This window comes from Dipodomys merriami, unplaced genomic scaffold, assembly GCF_024711535.1.
Source record: "Dipodomys merriami isolate MVZ:Mamm:240054 unplaced genomic scaffold, mDipMer1.0.p SCAF_1, whole genome shotgun sequence".
Taxonomy (NCBI): domain Eukaryota; kingdom Metazoa; phylum Chordata; class Mammalia; order Rodentia; family Heteromyidae; genus Dipodomys; species Dipodomys merriami.
In genome coordinates, this window is record NW_027202270.1 from 5,953,855 (window position 1) to 5,969,608 (window position 15,754).

A 15,754-nucleotide genomic window follows, 5' to 3' on the forward strand; every position below is an offset into this window, starting at 1 on the left:
GGCTGCAGGGAGGTGGCTAGCCGTAAGGGGCTGGCAGAGCTTAGACTGAAGAGCACAAGCCACACCCCAACCTCAGGACCTTTACAGCCATGGGACCACGCAGGTGCACGTCCTCTTCCTTTTTTTTTTTTTTTTGGTCCGGTTGTGGGGCCTGAACTCTGGGCCTGAGCACTGTCCCTCAGCTCTTCAGCTCAAGGCCAGTGCTCTACCACTTGAGCCACAGCGCCACTTCCGGCTTTTTTCTTTTTGCTTATGTGGTGCTGAGGAATCGAACCCAGGGCCTCAGGCATGCAAGGCAAGCGCTCTACCACTGAGCCAACTTCCCAGCCCCCCTCTTCCTTTTTATGTAAACACATTTTTTCTTTTGGCCAGTCCTGGGGGTTGAACTCAGGGCCTGGGCGCTGTCCCTCAGCTCTTCAGCTCAAGGCTAGCGCTCTACCACTTGAGCCACAGCGCCACTTCCAGCTTTTTCTGTGTATGTGGCACTGAGGAATCGAACCCAGGGCTTCATGCATGCAAGGCAAGCACTCTACCACTCAGCTACCTTCACAGCCCTGTGTACACACATATTAGTATGTATGGTACACTTCAGTTCTCTGGGTGGCAGACACTGAAGAGCTCCTGAAGTTGCTGGGCATGGGCCTCACCTGGCGTCACAGGGACTGCGCAGCCGCCACCGGACACGGTGCCAGCGGCTTCTCATCTCCCACCAGCTTTCTTTTCCCCAATTTGTTCCCAACCCACAAAGCACCAATTGCTTCAGGACCCACTGAAAACAAACTCTGAAAACCCAGCGAAGTTCTCTGCTCCAGCACAAGGCCTACCACTTGAACTCCGGGTGAGCTGGCATGGGCGGCCATGGAGTCAAGGCCAGCAGCCCTCTGCTGTGCTCTCCCTCAGCGGCCATGAAAGCTCCCGCACGGCTGGCCAGCAGGCGCCCTGAGGCTACTCAGGACATCCTAAAGCCATTTCCCAACTGGGCCTCCCCATGATGGGATTTGAGCCACTGTGGAAGAGTGCGCCGGTGAGCCCGCAAGCTCCCCTTTCTTACCACTAAGCCTAGCTCCATCTCTATATTCTAGCTCCCTAAAAGGAGCCAAGTAGAGAGGTGTACCACCCCTTCCTCATGCCCGCTACACGGGCACGAAGTGTGTCCTTCAGCAGCCACCTTGCATCTTGAGGATGGAAACTAGTCAGGGTGGCAAATAGGAAGGACCGGGTCCTGCAACCTGGACTTGATGACCCCCAACTCCTCCCAGAAGTAAACCACCTCAGGGCATTCGTTGCTTGGGTCTTCTGTTATATACCACAGACTCAACACTGACCCAACGACTATTCTCAGGTCCATTTGCCTCCTGTTCAGGAAGGAATTCAAAGAAAAAGGCAATTCACTGCCCAAGGCCACTAATGGAGCCCTCCGGTAGTTTGGTGGTGTGGAGGGGGGAGGGAGCCGTGTCAAGTTTCCTGAGAGCAACTGCATCACGCCATGCTGTTCCATCTCCTCTCCATGGGGGGGGGGAGGGGGGAGGAAGGGATGACCTCTTTCAGGTGGCAGAGCAGCTGGGGGGCAATGGGGTGCGATGACAGCTTTCAGGGGGGCAGAGCAGCTCTCAGGGAAGAAGCCTAGCTGCAAACGACAGCTATAGTCATTACTTCACTTGTAAAACCCTCCCAGTGATGTCTGGCAGAAGCTCCTTTTGCAGGCTTTGGCTCCTGGCCTGTAGAAGTACCCAAAGCTGTATGTGGCCGTCACCCCAACACCTGTAAAATGAGCCTCACACATCTGGTGGCTTCAAGGTTCCCAGACACACACCCCAAAGTCCCAGCAAGCACGGCAGGCTCCCACTCAGCAGGGAAAGGTTGAACTCAAGCAGGACCAGAGTCCTGAGAAACTCATCAGCAAGAGGCCAACGCTGGTGTAGGAGCAGCTCTGGATGCACCCACCTGCCATGCGGCCACCCACCACACGCGCGCAGTGCTCCTTCTATAAAGACCTTTACATCCCCAAAGCAGCGTGCAGAAACACGTGCTTTTCTAAGGACCGCTCTGTTCCTCAGATTCACACATGGACTTTTTATTTTTTTTATTTTTTATTTATTTATTTATTTTTTTGCCGGTCATGGGGCCTGAACTCTGGGCCTGGACGCTGTCCCTCAGCTCTTCAGCTCAAGGCTAGTGCTCTACCACTGGAGCCACAGCACCACTTCCGGCTTTTTCTGTTTATGTGGTGCTGAGGAATCGAACCCAGGGCCTCATGCTTGCAAGGCATGCACTCTACCGCTGAGCTACCTTCCCAGCCCCATCACACATGGACTTTTTACACCGTAACTCATCACACATTTTTTTTGGGGGGGGGTCCGGTCGTGGGGCCTGAACTCTGGGCCTGGGCGCTGTCCCTCAGCTCTTCAGCTCAAGGCTAGCACTCTACCACTTGAGCCACCTTCCCAGCCCACTCATCACCAATTTTGAAATAGTGTGGTTGTGCTTGTGTGTATAAAAATGGCTGCCCCAAAAATCGTTTAAAATAAAGCTGGAAGCACCATGATCTATCCTGGAATCTGAAACAACCCAAAACAAAATAACCCTGCACTGAGAAGAGTCAATGAAAACCAAGTCCTTGATTCAACAAATCAATAAAACTCATTTTACGCTCTTGTGAACATGGCCTTGCCACCTTTGGTGAGAGGGCAGGCATCCGAGTAGCACGCCGGCTATTACCACGATAGGCAAGAAAAGGTAATGCTGGGAAGATGCTCTGCCAGACGACACTGCCCGCCAACATCAACCACCAGTCATGCGAGAGCCAATTCAGACCGCTCCCCTTCTACGCAAGTAACCCTGCTGACACAAGACCATGACCACAAGAGACCATGAAGAACCACCTTGGAAGCCATTCCCAAAGCAGGGAATAGAACACTATAAGGAAGTAGTTGTAAGTCAATGTGAAGGCAATTATATTATGCAGCAATGGTGTCCAGACCACCCACCTTGGGAAAAATCTTGAAACTGGAAATGTTTTTTAAACCTGAGAATTACAAAGTAATAAACAGCCAGGCACTGGTGGCTGTGATCCTAACTACTCAAGAGGCTGAGATTGAAGGATTACAGTTCAAAGCCAGCCAGGGCAAGAAAGTCCATGAGGCTTTTATCTTCAATTAACCACCAAAAAGCCAGAGCTTTTGGAACTGTAACTTGAGAGAGAGACTCGGGCAAAAAAGTTAGGGGGGATCGCCCTGGTCCAGAGTTCAAGCCAGTACAGGAACAACATTAAATAAAGGAGAGTCAAGTTCCAGAGACTCAAGTCTATAATCCTAGCTACTCAAGACTTCGATCTGAGGATTGTGGTTTAAAGCCAGCTGGGGCAGGAAAAGTCCACGAGTGTTCTATCTCCAATTAACTATCAAAAGTCAGAAGTGGAGCTGTCGCTCAAATAGTAAAGCACTCTAGCCTTGAGCAAACAAAGGGACAGCACTCAGGCCTGGCATTAAATAAAAGAACAATGTACAAAATACAAGTGCCCCCAGTAGTACCTATATATCTTCAATGTTTGAGAAAAACATTGCATATGTATTGCTATGTGGAGATTTTTGTCGTTATTTCCTTACAGAGCATTTGTATTAGGTGTTAGAAGGAATCTACAGACTTAAAGTATACATGAGGAGGTACACAGGTTATAGGAACAGACCACACAAATTAGTATTAAGGAGTTATCGGTTAGGGTTTTAGAACCAGTGCCCTGCAGACACCAAGAGACTTTGTCCTAGCTACAGAAGCAGCACAATGGCTGGCACAGGGGCACGTGACTGCCATCCTCCGCGGTAGCCAGGCTGGCCCAAGAGCGAGGTGAGATCTTACCTCAAAATTAACAAAAATTAAAGGCCCCGGAGGCCCTGGAGCTCAAGGCCCTGAATTTATTCCCTAGTGCCATCCCCAAACAAACCTCAGAAAGGGCTGACGCTGGAGCTCAGTGCTTCAAGCACCTGCCTCTTGGCCATGCGTGCGGTCCTGGGCCCGATCACCGGCACCCCAGGATGGCCTCCCCTCCCAGAAAAGAAAAACCCTCAGGGAGAATGAAGGAATCACAATTACAGGAAGAAGAGTGGACAAAAAAGAATATGGCTGAGAAATGAGGAAAGACAGGCCTTCCCAGAGAAGAACAGTCTTCCCTCCAAGCAAGAAACTGTCCACATAGAAACCAGTCCTAGTTAAGCAAATGGAATCTTCCCTGATTAAAATGGCTTTGTTCTCATATGCCCACTCCACAAATTTTCTAAACTTTATTTTTATTTCTGCTGAACAAATAGCAGAGTCCTATTTAGAAGATGTGGGCTGGCTCTGGGCACGCTCAGAAGGTAGTTTCTGGTGTAAGGCCAGGAGCACATCCCCAGCTTGGCAGAAAAGGAGTGGCAAAAAAGGAGCGCTGTTCTTCAGCTGCCCATGTTTACCTTGACCTCTACCACCTCACACACACCCAGCCAGGCGCCATAGCCACAGCTGGGCCAGGAGCCGGGGCCACCTCTGTCTTGGGAGCCTGCAATGTTGGGAGCTCTTCCATTTCGCCAAGAGGAAAAGTTTAGTGTAAAACTCTGCCTCGATGAAGGCGAATACCAGAGGTGCGCTCAGAGAACACAACCACATTGTTACTTAAGTTCTTTTTTTTTTTTTTTTTATTTTCCTCCACACTGGCAAAAGTCCGAGGGAGCTTAAAGTTTTGTAAACATTTTAACTATCCCTCCTCCCACCCCCCACTTTTGAATTTACAAAGCAAAGGAGAGTAGGAGTTCCCATCTCCTCATGCTATTTGATCCAAAAACTATATACAAGTTTGAGCAGTCTCTGTATAGTTATTGTACATGTTTAGAGGGAGGGAGGCAAGAAGGGATGAGGACAGTGGTGATCCAAAACAATAAAAATAGAAACCAAATAGAATCCTCCCAGACCCAACTGCTCTCAGAGCCACTCCAGCCTGTCCAGGCACCGGTGATGGCGAGGAAAGGCGCCTCGCCCAGGAGCCGGCCCCACGGCGCCTCCGGCGGGCAGAGCAGTGCAGCTCCGCTGTGACTGGCCGTCCCATGTTCTGTGGGAGTTGGTGGGCAGGAAGAGCGTTTGTTTATAAATAGAGCTCAAGCACATTTCTAGGTGATGTGGAGGGGAAGGGGGAGCTGGGAGCAGAAGCCGGCGGTGCAGGCTTCCCGCTGCTGCTCTCACCCACCGCCCCGCCGCGGCCTCCACCACAGGGCTTTCCATGGATGAAGGTCTTAGAGATGGCCAGGTTTTGTACATTTTTTTTTTCTTCCAGAAAAGGCAGGCAACTTACCATCCAATCATCTTTAAACAGAACCTTTTGGGGGCATAGCAAGACACACACGCAATGCTCTGAGGAACCAGATGAAATTCCGGGCTTTTATCGGAAGCAAAAGTTTATCCCTATCCAAAATGAAATTATACAAATTCATACATATGGTAAAGATCCTAGCTGTCTCTTAAACGAGACAAATTTTCACAGAAGGGCCCAAAACAAACTGGTCCTAGTCCTCTGAAGTAAAAATATTTATGGGAAAAAAAATCAGTTTTTGTAAGAAAGAAAAATTAAGAATAAGTCTCTCTCCCAGGCCACAGGGTTTCTTTTGTCCCGTAAGGTTGGAGCACGCCAGGGGAGACGTCAGCTTGTTTGCAAGTCACTATCTAATGAAGAAAACATGAATCCTTTCTCCGAAAGGGTGTTCAGAAAGAGCAGGCGACGGATATGCACCACCAAACCAATCCACCCTCCACCCCCCTCCACTGGGGGTCTCTTTGATGCAATCCCGAAGTTAGCAGTGGCAATACAACCAGATGGAGAGCTTGGACTGTCTCTGCGGATACCCAAGTCACAGTCCATGGGACACTGTGTTGCTGGCCACTGTCTGTTACCATTGACTCTCTTCATGATTGCACCATTAGACCTCCTGCCCTTACAGGGGGAGAAAAGAAGAAGAAAAAACAAAACAGAAGGAAAAAAAGTGGTAAGGGAAAGTAAGCTGCTATCAGCAGATCCCAACACACTTTCTGGAGACAGCAGATGAAACCACGGCACAGCGACCATGTGCTGCCAACATCAGCCTTGTTGGGGAGCAAATCCCAGCTGCCACCCTGAGACACAGGGTTTGGCCCACTACGTACAGTCTGAGGGGCTCACCAACAAAATTGATTTAAAGAATCTTGGACACAAAGGGCTAGGAGAAAAAGCCTGAGATGATCGATTCTGTGATTTGTTGCAGAGTGACAGAGAGCAAATGACGAGTGCATGATGTGTCCAAGTGGAGAGCGTGTGGTTGGCGGGCAGAGAGGGAGGGCGGGGCAGCAGCGGGCTCAGTAGTCATCCAGAGTCTCAATCTCGCCCATGTTGAGTCGCTCTGATGACGCGTTGACGGAAAACCCTGCGGGGAGGAGAAAAGGGTGATGAGTGACTACCGCAACAATCAAGGAGCCCAGCCCAAGTCCTCAGCAGCGGGCTTGTGTGAATTCAAGTCTTTGCGCACATTAGCTGGGTAATATAGGGGAGAGCAGAGAAAGCTAAGTCAGAAGACCTGAACAGGTGAGGATTTCAGGTATCAACAACTAGAATCTGCCTTAGAAAAAGCAGTTACTAGCATACCCAGGAAGGCCACAGGCAGTATTCATAAACACTATCTTCACTGGAAAACTGAACACCAGTGGTCACATGTACGTACTCTTTCAATAAAATCCATAATCAGAGGTTGATAAAAATTACAACAAATAGGTCCTGTGTAGAGCAAGTGACTCTCAGAAAGCTTTCCAGTTTCTCCACCTGGGATGAATTCCCAAACTGTTTCAGCTGCCCTTTGAAAACCAAAAACAAACAGGCGATGCCTTCCACTCCCTCTGCTCCCTCCACTCCAAAAGCGCTCGTTACCACTGGTGGGTTTTCATACCCGTTTTTTGGTACCTCAATGCTCAAGCTTTCAAATAAACACTCATCTGAAATGTTCCAATAACAAACAAGAATGCCTTACATAATAAAACAGCTTAATTAACTGACTCAAAATATCACGATTTGAAAAAATAAACACACTTGTTTACTAAGGAGCTTGCAGAGGAAGCGGCTGAGCCGCCCCAAAACCCTACTCAAGCCCACCAGCCAACGGTCGCCCATCTGCAAAAGACCTTTCTCCCCTGGAAATAACAAGTCTTAGTTCTTATTTTTGAAGTCATGATTTAGTTAGGTAAGCCCAAGAACCTAAAGACCAAGTATCTATGAAAGGTGGCATATGTTTAAAAATAGCTTATCTCTGATCAAACAAAATAATATTTATTGAGATGAACTCCAGGAAATGGAAACAAGACTTTTTTCTTTGTTGCCGTTTTTTTGTTTTTTCGCTTATCTGTCCTTGGGAGGGTTTTAGGGAAAGGCACAGAAATAGAGGGACAAAGGAAGAACAAATGCAGCACTAGTACTCACTAGACACTATGTTGAAAATGAACTATACAACTTGTGGGTGGGGGATGGTAGGAAAAAATTGGGAGAAAGCAAGGGAAGGGGTGACATTGTTCAAAAAGAAATATAATCTTTACCTGACTCATATAACTGTAACCCTCTGTATATCACCTTTATAGTAACAATTAAAAACTAACTTATATGGAACAGTAGTAGAAACTTAATTTAAAATCAAACTTATTTTCATGCAAGGACAAGAAGGGAGGAGTCTATGGGGGAAAATGTGGCTATTTGATACTATTGTGTTGGTTACTAGGGTAGGCAGTTAGGACATGGCTCTGTTCAAGTATTTAATAAAACCCTAGTCATGCTGGGAGCTGGTGGCTCACACCTATAATCCTAACTACTAGGAGGCTGAGATCTGAGGACTGAGGATTGAAGTCAGCCTTGGCAAGAAAGTCCATGAGGCTCTTATCTCCAATTAACTATCAAAAGGCCAGAAGTGGAGCTGGGGCTCAAGTGGCAGAGCACCAGCCTTGAGCACAAATGATGATCAGGGACAGCACCCAGACACTGATCATCAACAACGAAACAACCAAAAGGCCTACCAAAACGCAAACCCCCCAAACAAAACCAAACCAAACCTCCCACCAAACCTTGGTCAGGTGTGCATTCAACCTCCCCACCTGACAGAGGAAAACTCTGGGCTGCCAGGTGCCAAGGCACTGCCTTTCAGGGGAGAGGGAATTCCCCACTATTGGTGCTGTACAGACCACATCCTGCTAGGTTCGGAACAGACACACTCACATTAAGGTTTGTGAGACTACCCTCACAAGTGAGCATATTATTTATTGTCCAGCTGATTCATACTGGCCAGTTCTAAAAACTATAGTATGAAACGTAAGACTAGAGGATTATGTGGGAAAGGAAACGAGTCTGGAGCTCCCTCTGTTGGCTTGTTTTAGAAGTAAAGCAAGCAAAGAACTCACATTGTTCTCTTCCTCTTTCCCTCCCTTCACTTCCCTTCTTTTCTTTCTCTCTCATTCTCTCCCCTCCTTCTCCCCTTCTGTCTCTGTGGGTATTGGTGCAGAACTCAGGACCTTGAATTTGCTCAACAGTCTACCACTTTAGCCATACCCCTCAACCCTTTTTACCTTCAGCTAATTTTCAAGTCTTGGGTTTTTCCCCAGGGCCAGCGTGGAACATAAACTTCCTATCTATAGTCTCCCATGTATCTGGGCCATGCCTGGGGGCCTTGCTAATTTTTGCCTAGGCTATCCTGGAACTAGATTCTCCTGATCTCAACCACCTGAGTAGCTGGGATTACAGACAAGATGAAGGGTTCTCTTTCAACCAATGGATATCCAATGGATATTTTCACATGAAGTAAGAACTTTTCCATTTTGTGTATAGGAAACCTGAGGCTAATGGACAGTCATTTAAAAATTTTCCAATCTGTAAACCTACAGTTGACATATAAATTTAAAAACTGGGAATGAGTAAGCACAGAATAGAAATGAGCAATGATCAAAGGAATTTTCAGGAGGCTTAGCTGAGCAGTCATATTCTTAAGATGGTCCTTTTCTAACCTGCCCATGAGTTTTTCAATACTTTGTCGAAGTTTTCCTCCTCCTCACAGTTTTCTTTTTTTTGTTTGTTTGTTTTTTGTCGGTCTTGGGGTGTGAACTCTGGGCCTGGGCACTGTCCTGAGCTCAGCTCTTCAGCTCAAGGCTAGCGCCCTACCACTTGAGCCACAGTGCTACTTCCAGCTTTTTCTGCTTATGTGGTGCTGAGGAATTGAACCCAGGACCTCATGCATGCAAGGCAAGCACTCTACCACTGAGCCAGCTTCCCAGCCCCTACTCCAGTCTTTCAAACTCCATTTTGAATGCTTTGCATGAAGATACTAGTCCTCAACAAAAGCACTGGGAAAATGTTCTAAATAGGCCTTGGTCTAATAATTGTGAGAATCAGGACATCACTTTATCCAAGCCTTATATCCTACAGACAGTAGATATCAACAAGTATCAGTTCCTGAACATATCATCAGATTAATGGCCTGCTTTCAACCCAAATCAATATTTATGATTCTAAACTATTTTTATTGGTTTCCCTTATTATTCTCAAACTAAACTGAAAGTTTAAAGCATCATACAATGTCATTAATTTTTCCTATCCACTAAAACATGTAAGCCATCTCTTCTGCACTGAGATGCTCAGGAAGTACTGGCTACTTACTTTAAACCAGTTTTAAAATTAATCTTCGTGAGCATACTGCGTAGAGCCCATCTGCTCACTGCCCTCACCTGTGCCCCCACACCCAGCAGCAATGCCAGGCCTGGGCTCACCTAGTAAACTGGGATCTGCTCGAACCATCTTCTGCTTTTTCTTCTTCTTGCCGCTTTGCACAGCCTCAAAATTGGATTGTTGGTTGTTGCTTTGATTGGTCTGAAATACTGAATGGAGTGTACTGTGATTCATCCCCCACACAGAGTCCTGTGAAATGAGACAACATACCTGAGAATACACTGTAGATGTATGATTGTAGCCCTAAGATTCTTAGACCCACTAACTTGCCCATACCATACTAAGTATGAATATAAAGACAAAAAGCCTGTTACAGCTCTGGCAACACTAAATCCAAGAACAGACCACTGAGCCTCATTTACATTCCAACACCCTACTTAAACCTTTCCAGGGAAACTGGTTCTCTACTCTGCTGTGTCAGCATAGCTGTCACAAGTTCTATAGAAAATATGACATCTATGCTATCTACTAGGAAATGAAATGCATAGTAAATAATCACAAACAAGCACCTGTATTAATGCCAATGTATACCCCTCATCTACTCAAAGTACAATTCTTTGCACTCTGTGCCCTGGGACAGACAGGCTGGGAACCACCTGGTAGAATATCACCAAAGAAAGCTAAAGTCTATATGTGTTATTCCTATCAGCAATCCCAGAAGGGATCTTGCCAGCAAATAATGCCTACATACTTACTGCCAACTGGTCAGACAGTGAAATAGTCCACCAACCTTTTGTACTTTTTGTTGCTTTTATTAGACCAATCTCAAGGAGCCAACTCAAAGGCTGAACATGGCAGCAGTGGGGAAGGAGTGGAGGAAACACTGGAAGGAGACACGTGAGGCACGGGGACATGTAGGAGTCCTCCCCTTGTAGCCCACAGGGGAGGACATTCCACAGACACAAAATGCTCCTGCATTGTTCCACATCTTTTCTAGTGCTGTTCAGGTACTGTCACCTGTCATTGCTCTTAGTTTACCCATTAGCCCATCTACTCAACTATCACTATCTACTCAACTATCACCATCTACTCAACTGTCACTATTTAGAAGAGCTTTTTTCAGTCATGACTTACAGTGGTCTTAGCATAGTTAAATGTTAATAATAAATCAGCATATATTAAATAAGGTTTCTTTAAACAGAAACACATATAAAACAGAATTATATACGGAATGCATGGTGAAAATATAACCAGAACTTAAGCCTTAGGAACAACATTTCAGTGCTTTCCAATTTAATGTTCATGAGGATTTTATAGAACAACCAATAATGAGAGGAGACTATCTTTTAAAGCCCCATCAACAATACATGAACTATCCACAGATACTGTTGGCTTTGTTGACTACAGTGAATACAGGGGGCTGCAGTTTCACTAATACACATAAGTGAATCAAGAAAACTGAAACTAGCATGCCTAGTACAGAATAAATGGCTGTATTTACTATTTGGGAAATTGACAGAGGCAGGTAATTTGAAAATATCAAGTCTGGGGCTGGGAATGTGGCTTAGTGGTACAGTGCTTGCACTGGGCTCAGTTCCTCAGCACCATATAAACACTGTGGCTCATGTAGTAGAGTGCTAGCCTTGAACAAAAAAGACGCCTAGGGACAGTGCCCAGGCCCTGAGTTCAAGCCCCAAGTCTATGTATTTTAAAAAGTTTTCATCAGTGTATGTGCAAAAATGGAACTTTTCTAATTTTTATTTCTGTGGCTAGTCGATTATTTATAGGCAGTAATCCTCACAGAGGTACTGCATATTACTTTTTACCTGTTGCTGCTGCTGCTGCTGTTGCTGCTGCTGCTGCTGCTGCTGCTGCTGCTGTTGACGCTGCTGGTTGGCTTTCTGTTTGGCACGACGCTCAAGGAACTGCTTGGCAAACTCCTTGGCCTCAGAAGTGTCTCCTAAATAGGCCCTGATATAATCATGGACCTCATAAGGAGATTCGACTTCTTTCAAAAAAGAAACAAATGTGGGAACTGCAATATGGTAGGGGCAAAAACACAAGACAGTAATAGTGAAATAATTAATAAGAATAACTTATGAAAAAAGGAGCTTCAGGTTTTAAGGTATTGCTATACCTCATTACACTTTAACAACAGAAACATGGAAACTCTGCAGCTATGTGTTAGAAGTTCCTTAATCTACCTTGTAGAAACGGAAAAAAAAAAACACCTATCATCATGATGCCTAAAATTATCTGGGATGGCAAACAATCAAAGACATATCACAAAGCTTAATTTGACTAATGTCATTGAAACAGTTATTTGCTTAGGATTCCAGTGATTTGGAGATTCAGTCCTGCTTTCCTTTAACTCAATCAATAATTCATATTAAGTGTGTGATGTGTTCCAGGCACCAAGAAAGATACTAAAGTATAGCTGGGAGGATATCCTCCCAGAGCTCCTAATCCATGGAGACATTTTATATTTATATCTAGAGAAATCAAATGGAAAATGTCAAGTCGTGTGGTACTAGACAAATAGCACAAATAACAGAGTTAGAAAAATATGGGTTTTAAACTTGACTCTGAAATCTGGTGGCTGTGTGACCTTGATGAGCTACTTAACCATTCTGAGCCCGTTTCCTAATTTTAGAAATGGGGATAATACCACCTCCCTTGTACAAGTATCTTTGAAATTTAGTACCAGAACTGCATTGCTGGGATAACATGTTGGCCCTCGATAGTGCCTAGCACATGGTAGGTGCTTAATGTATGGTAGCCATTATTATTATTATTTATAATCGATCGCTCTGCAGCTGTTTAGACCATTAGATGCTGTTACAAGGCCACAAAGGGACCTTTCTCTTCCTTTACTTCTGGTTTTTAAGATTCTCAAGCTTTAGGCCAGGCATCAGGGGTGGACTAATTTAACTTGAACTATCAGTTATGGAGACCCTTTCTATCTCTGCCTACTAGTCTGTTCAAACATTTAGCAGGTAAGTCCTCTGTAAACAGCTCACTACAAAAAACTGCCTGTTCAAACTGTGCTGAAACTTCTTAATTTTACATATAATTTTATCCCCCGCAAAGTGATTCTGCTTTCTGTGTCATGATTCCAATCCCTTTGCAGAGGCACGAAGGTGGTAATGTCACAGCACCTCAGTCTTCTCTTGCCCAGGCTGACCTCGGTCCCCAAGATGAACCTAACACATCTGACAACATCTCCCATGAAATACACAGCACAGAATCATCACCTCTGTCTCATTATATCATTAAAGCAGCCTGAAATGATACATACTCTTTGGCAACCACGCACAACTTATTTGATCTTAATATTGAGGGAGTTTTCTCTCCAACTCCAAATGAGCCAAGTTCTTACTGTAAGTGTGAAACTTGGCCTTCTTAGATTTGATCTGAGTTTTGGCCACTCCTGAGTTTTGCCAATCCCTTTGGGCATCCTCTCTGTCATTCCACATGCTGGGGTTCCCTCCCCAATTCTTACCATCCAAGTTATTTGCCGTATTAAGGGCATGAAGCATCTGTTCACACCACTGGGTAAATCCATCTTGGGCTTTATTTACTCCCTGAAAGAGCTTCAGCAACTTTTCTTCTTCTTCTACTTTCTTATTCTGCCGGTTAGACACACCTACAGATTTACTAAAGCAAAACAATAGGGCGATATTATATTCCCAGAAACTGTTACTATATGGTTATATTATAATACCATAAATAATGGCTTGGAAACACTGGATAGCAGTTCAGTAATCTAGTTCTTAGCTTTATAAAAGAAAAAAAAAGTTCAAGTACTTGGATTGAAAAACCTCTTAAATCTAGCCTCTGCTAATATATCCTCATTTGTGAATACAGGCCTTCTATTAGAGAAAAAATACAATCTTCCTATTTGTTTTTAGGTAAGGTGTTTCATTTTTACTAAGCCTCAGTTTTCTCATCTGTAAAATGGTACTAAGTATACTTCTTTGGGTTATAATGAGGAATAAAGACACTGTATGCAAAGCCCTAGAACATAGAGCCTGGCAACAATGCGCAAGTAACTAACACATATCTGCTGCTCTTAAGCCCTCAATCAAAAAAACCTGACAACACTACCATTTATTAAGTAGTTACCATGTGCCAGCACTTTACTACTTCATACACACTGATTTAATCTTTATATCTCTTTTCTTTCTTTTTTTTTTTTTTGGGTCCGGTCATGGGGCCTGTACTCTGGGCCTGGGCGCTGTCCCTCAGCTCTTCAGCTCAAGGCTAGCGCTCTACCACTTGAGCCACAGCACCACTTCTGGCTTTTAAATTTCTTTTGCTGAGGAATCGAACCCAGGGCCTCAGGCATGCAAGGCAAGCGCTCTACCACTGAGCCACCTTCCCAGCCCTAATCTTTATATCTCTACACGAGTGAAGTTACCATCTTCCTTTTACTGATGAGGGAACTGAGGCGCAAAAGAGCGTCCCTCTTGCCCAAAGTCACACAGCTAGTAAGTGGTAGTGCTAGGACTTGAGTTCATGTATTAAGTGTTAAAACCCATGGTGTTCAACAACACTGTCTAACTGGGGAAGATGAAATGTAACTAACTTGTCATAAAAATTAATAGGTCATTACAGAGGTATTTTGTAATACGAATTATAGTATCAAAGTAACTTAAAATAGACTTAGAAAAAAATGCTAAGGTATTTGGAGAAATGTTGAACAATGACAAAAATAGTATGCTGTTCTTAATATTTACCATGTTCTTGAGTGCTCGGCAGTACAAAGGTCCCTAAGAAATAATACAAATGTGCTTCTATGGGGAAGAAAGCAATCACCATAATAATGACTTATGTGCCTGGACACAGATGAAAACTCTAAGTAAAACTAACTCCTTTCTCAGCCCACCCAACATTCCACCATACCTCTACCATCCCCCCATCCAATCAAGGTACTCTAGAGGGTGGTCACTCTGAGCCCTACCTGAGACTGGAGTTTTTATTTTTATTTGTTGAATTCCTAGGTCCCACTTCTTTTACGGCATCATCCCAGAATCCCATGTTGGAGTTTTTAGAGTCAGCATTACTCCAGATACTACTGACCAGGTCAGAGGCCCACTGGTTAGGAGGACCAGAATTTATAGAGCCCCAAACAGAATTTCCAATGCTGGTATGCAGGTTGGAATGCTGTCAAAGAAACAGAAATGATTATGGTTAACATACTGAAAAGATGAAAAGATAATGTAATGTAACAGCAGTCCATAGAAAGCCAACTGAGGAAGATGAACCCACTGCATTATTCCGGGCTCTGTTTGGTTGCTGGTGCTGCTGCTGCTGCTGCTGCTTCTGCATCTGCCTGGCCTCTTCCTGCTGGATCTCCAAAAGAGACTTTGTGGAACCCGCAGGCTTGCTGACATTCCCCCAACCTGAGAGTTTCTGCTGTTGCTGCTGTTGCTGCTGCTGGAGAGCTTTCATCAATTCTCTCTGCTGACGCCTTTGCTGTTGTAGAAAAACGAAAGCTGGCTCAGGATTCCTGTTTTTAGACAAGTTACAAACATGCAGTATGCTATATGGAATGCTAATGTACAGTAACTGAAGACCATTAACTTGATGGAGCTAATCCTTCTGCTGCAAATAAATATGTAAACTACTAGATACACAGAAGAGAATAAAAAGATCAAATGCAAAATTATTCCTTACAAATTAAGTTAAATGGGTGCTCTGGCTAAGCATAGAAATGAAATGTCTATGTTGACTTCTCAAGTCTATCAAAATCACAGTAAGCATATACGCTTTTTAAAAAGCATAAGCCAGTAAGGACAAAGAACAGATTTTTTTTTTAAAACTGGAAAGTAAGCTCAACACCAATGGCTCACACCTTTAATTCTAGCTAGCAGGAAGCTGAGATATGAGGATTGAGGCTCAAAGCCTGCCCAGGTAGAAAAGTTTATGAAACTCTTAACTCCAATAAAGGACCAAAGAGCCAGAAATGGAACTACAGGTCAGGTAGTAGAATGCTGGCATTGAGCAAAGAAGCTCAGGGGCAGTGCCCAGACCCTAAGTTCAAATCCCAGGCCTGGCACAAAAAAC

The 15,754-nt window shown here is 44.7% G+C and overlaps 1 protein-coding gene across 4 annotated transcripts in view; it reads right to left on the minus strand.

The window, feature by feature from the left end:
* Positions 1 to 4,649: 4,649 nt before the first annotated feature.
* The window catches only part of Gigyf2 (GRB10 interacting GYF protein 2), a 150,445-nt gene continuing 139,340 nt past the window's right edge, over positions 4,650 to 15,754 (minus strand). For all 4 annotated transcript variants that reach the window (XM_070014782.1, XM_070014763.1, XM_070014773.1 and 1 more), the window contains 6 exons: positions 14,957 to 15,163; positions 14,649 to 14,851; positions 13,188 to 13,342; positions 11,512 to 11,720; positions 9,787 to 9,934; positions 4,650 to 6,419 (listed from right to left, as the gene is read on the minus strand). In XM_070014782.1, the coding sequence (XP_069870883.1) occupies positions 6,352 to 6,419; positions 9,787 to 9,934; positions 11,512 to 11,720; positions 13,188 to 13,342; positions 14,649 to 14,851; positions 14,957 to 15,163 (990 nt within the window). In that variant the 3' untranslated portion in view covers positions 4,650 to 6,351. The remainder of the gene's footprint in view (positions 6,420 to 9,786; positions 9,935 to 11,511; positions 11,721 to 13,187; positions 13,343 to 14,648; positions 14,852 to 14,956; positions 15,164 to 15,754) is intronic.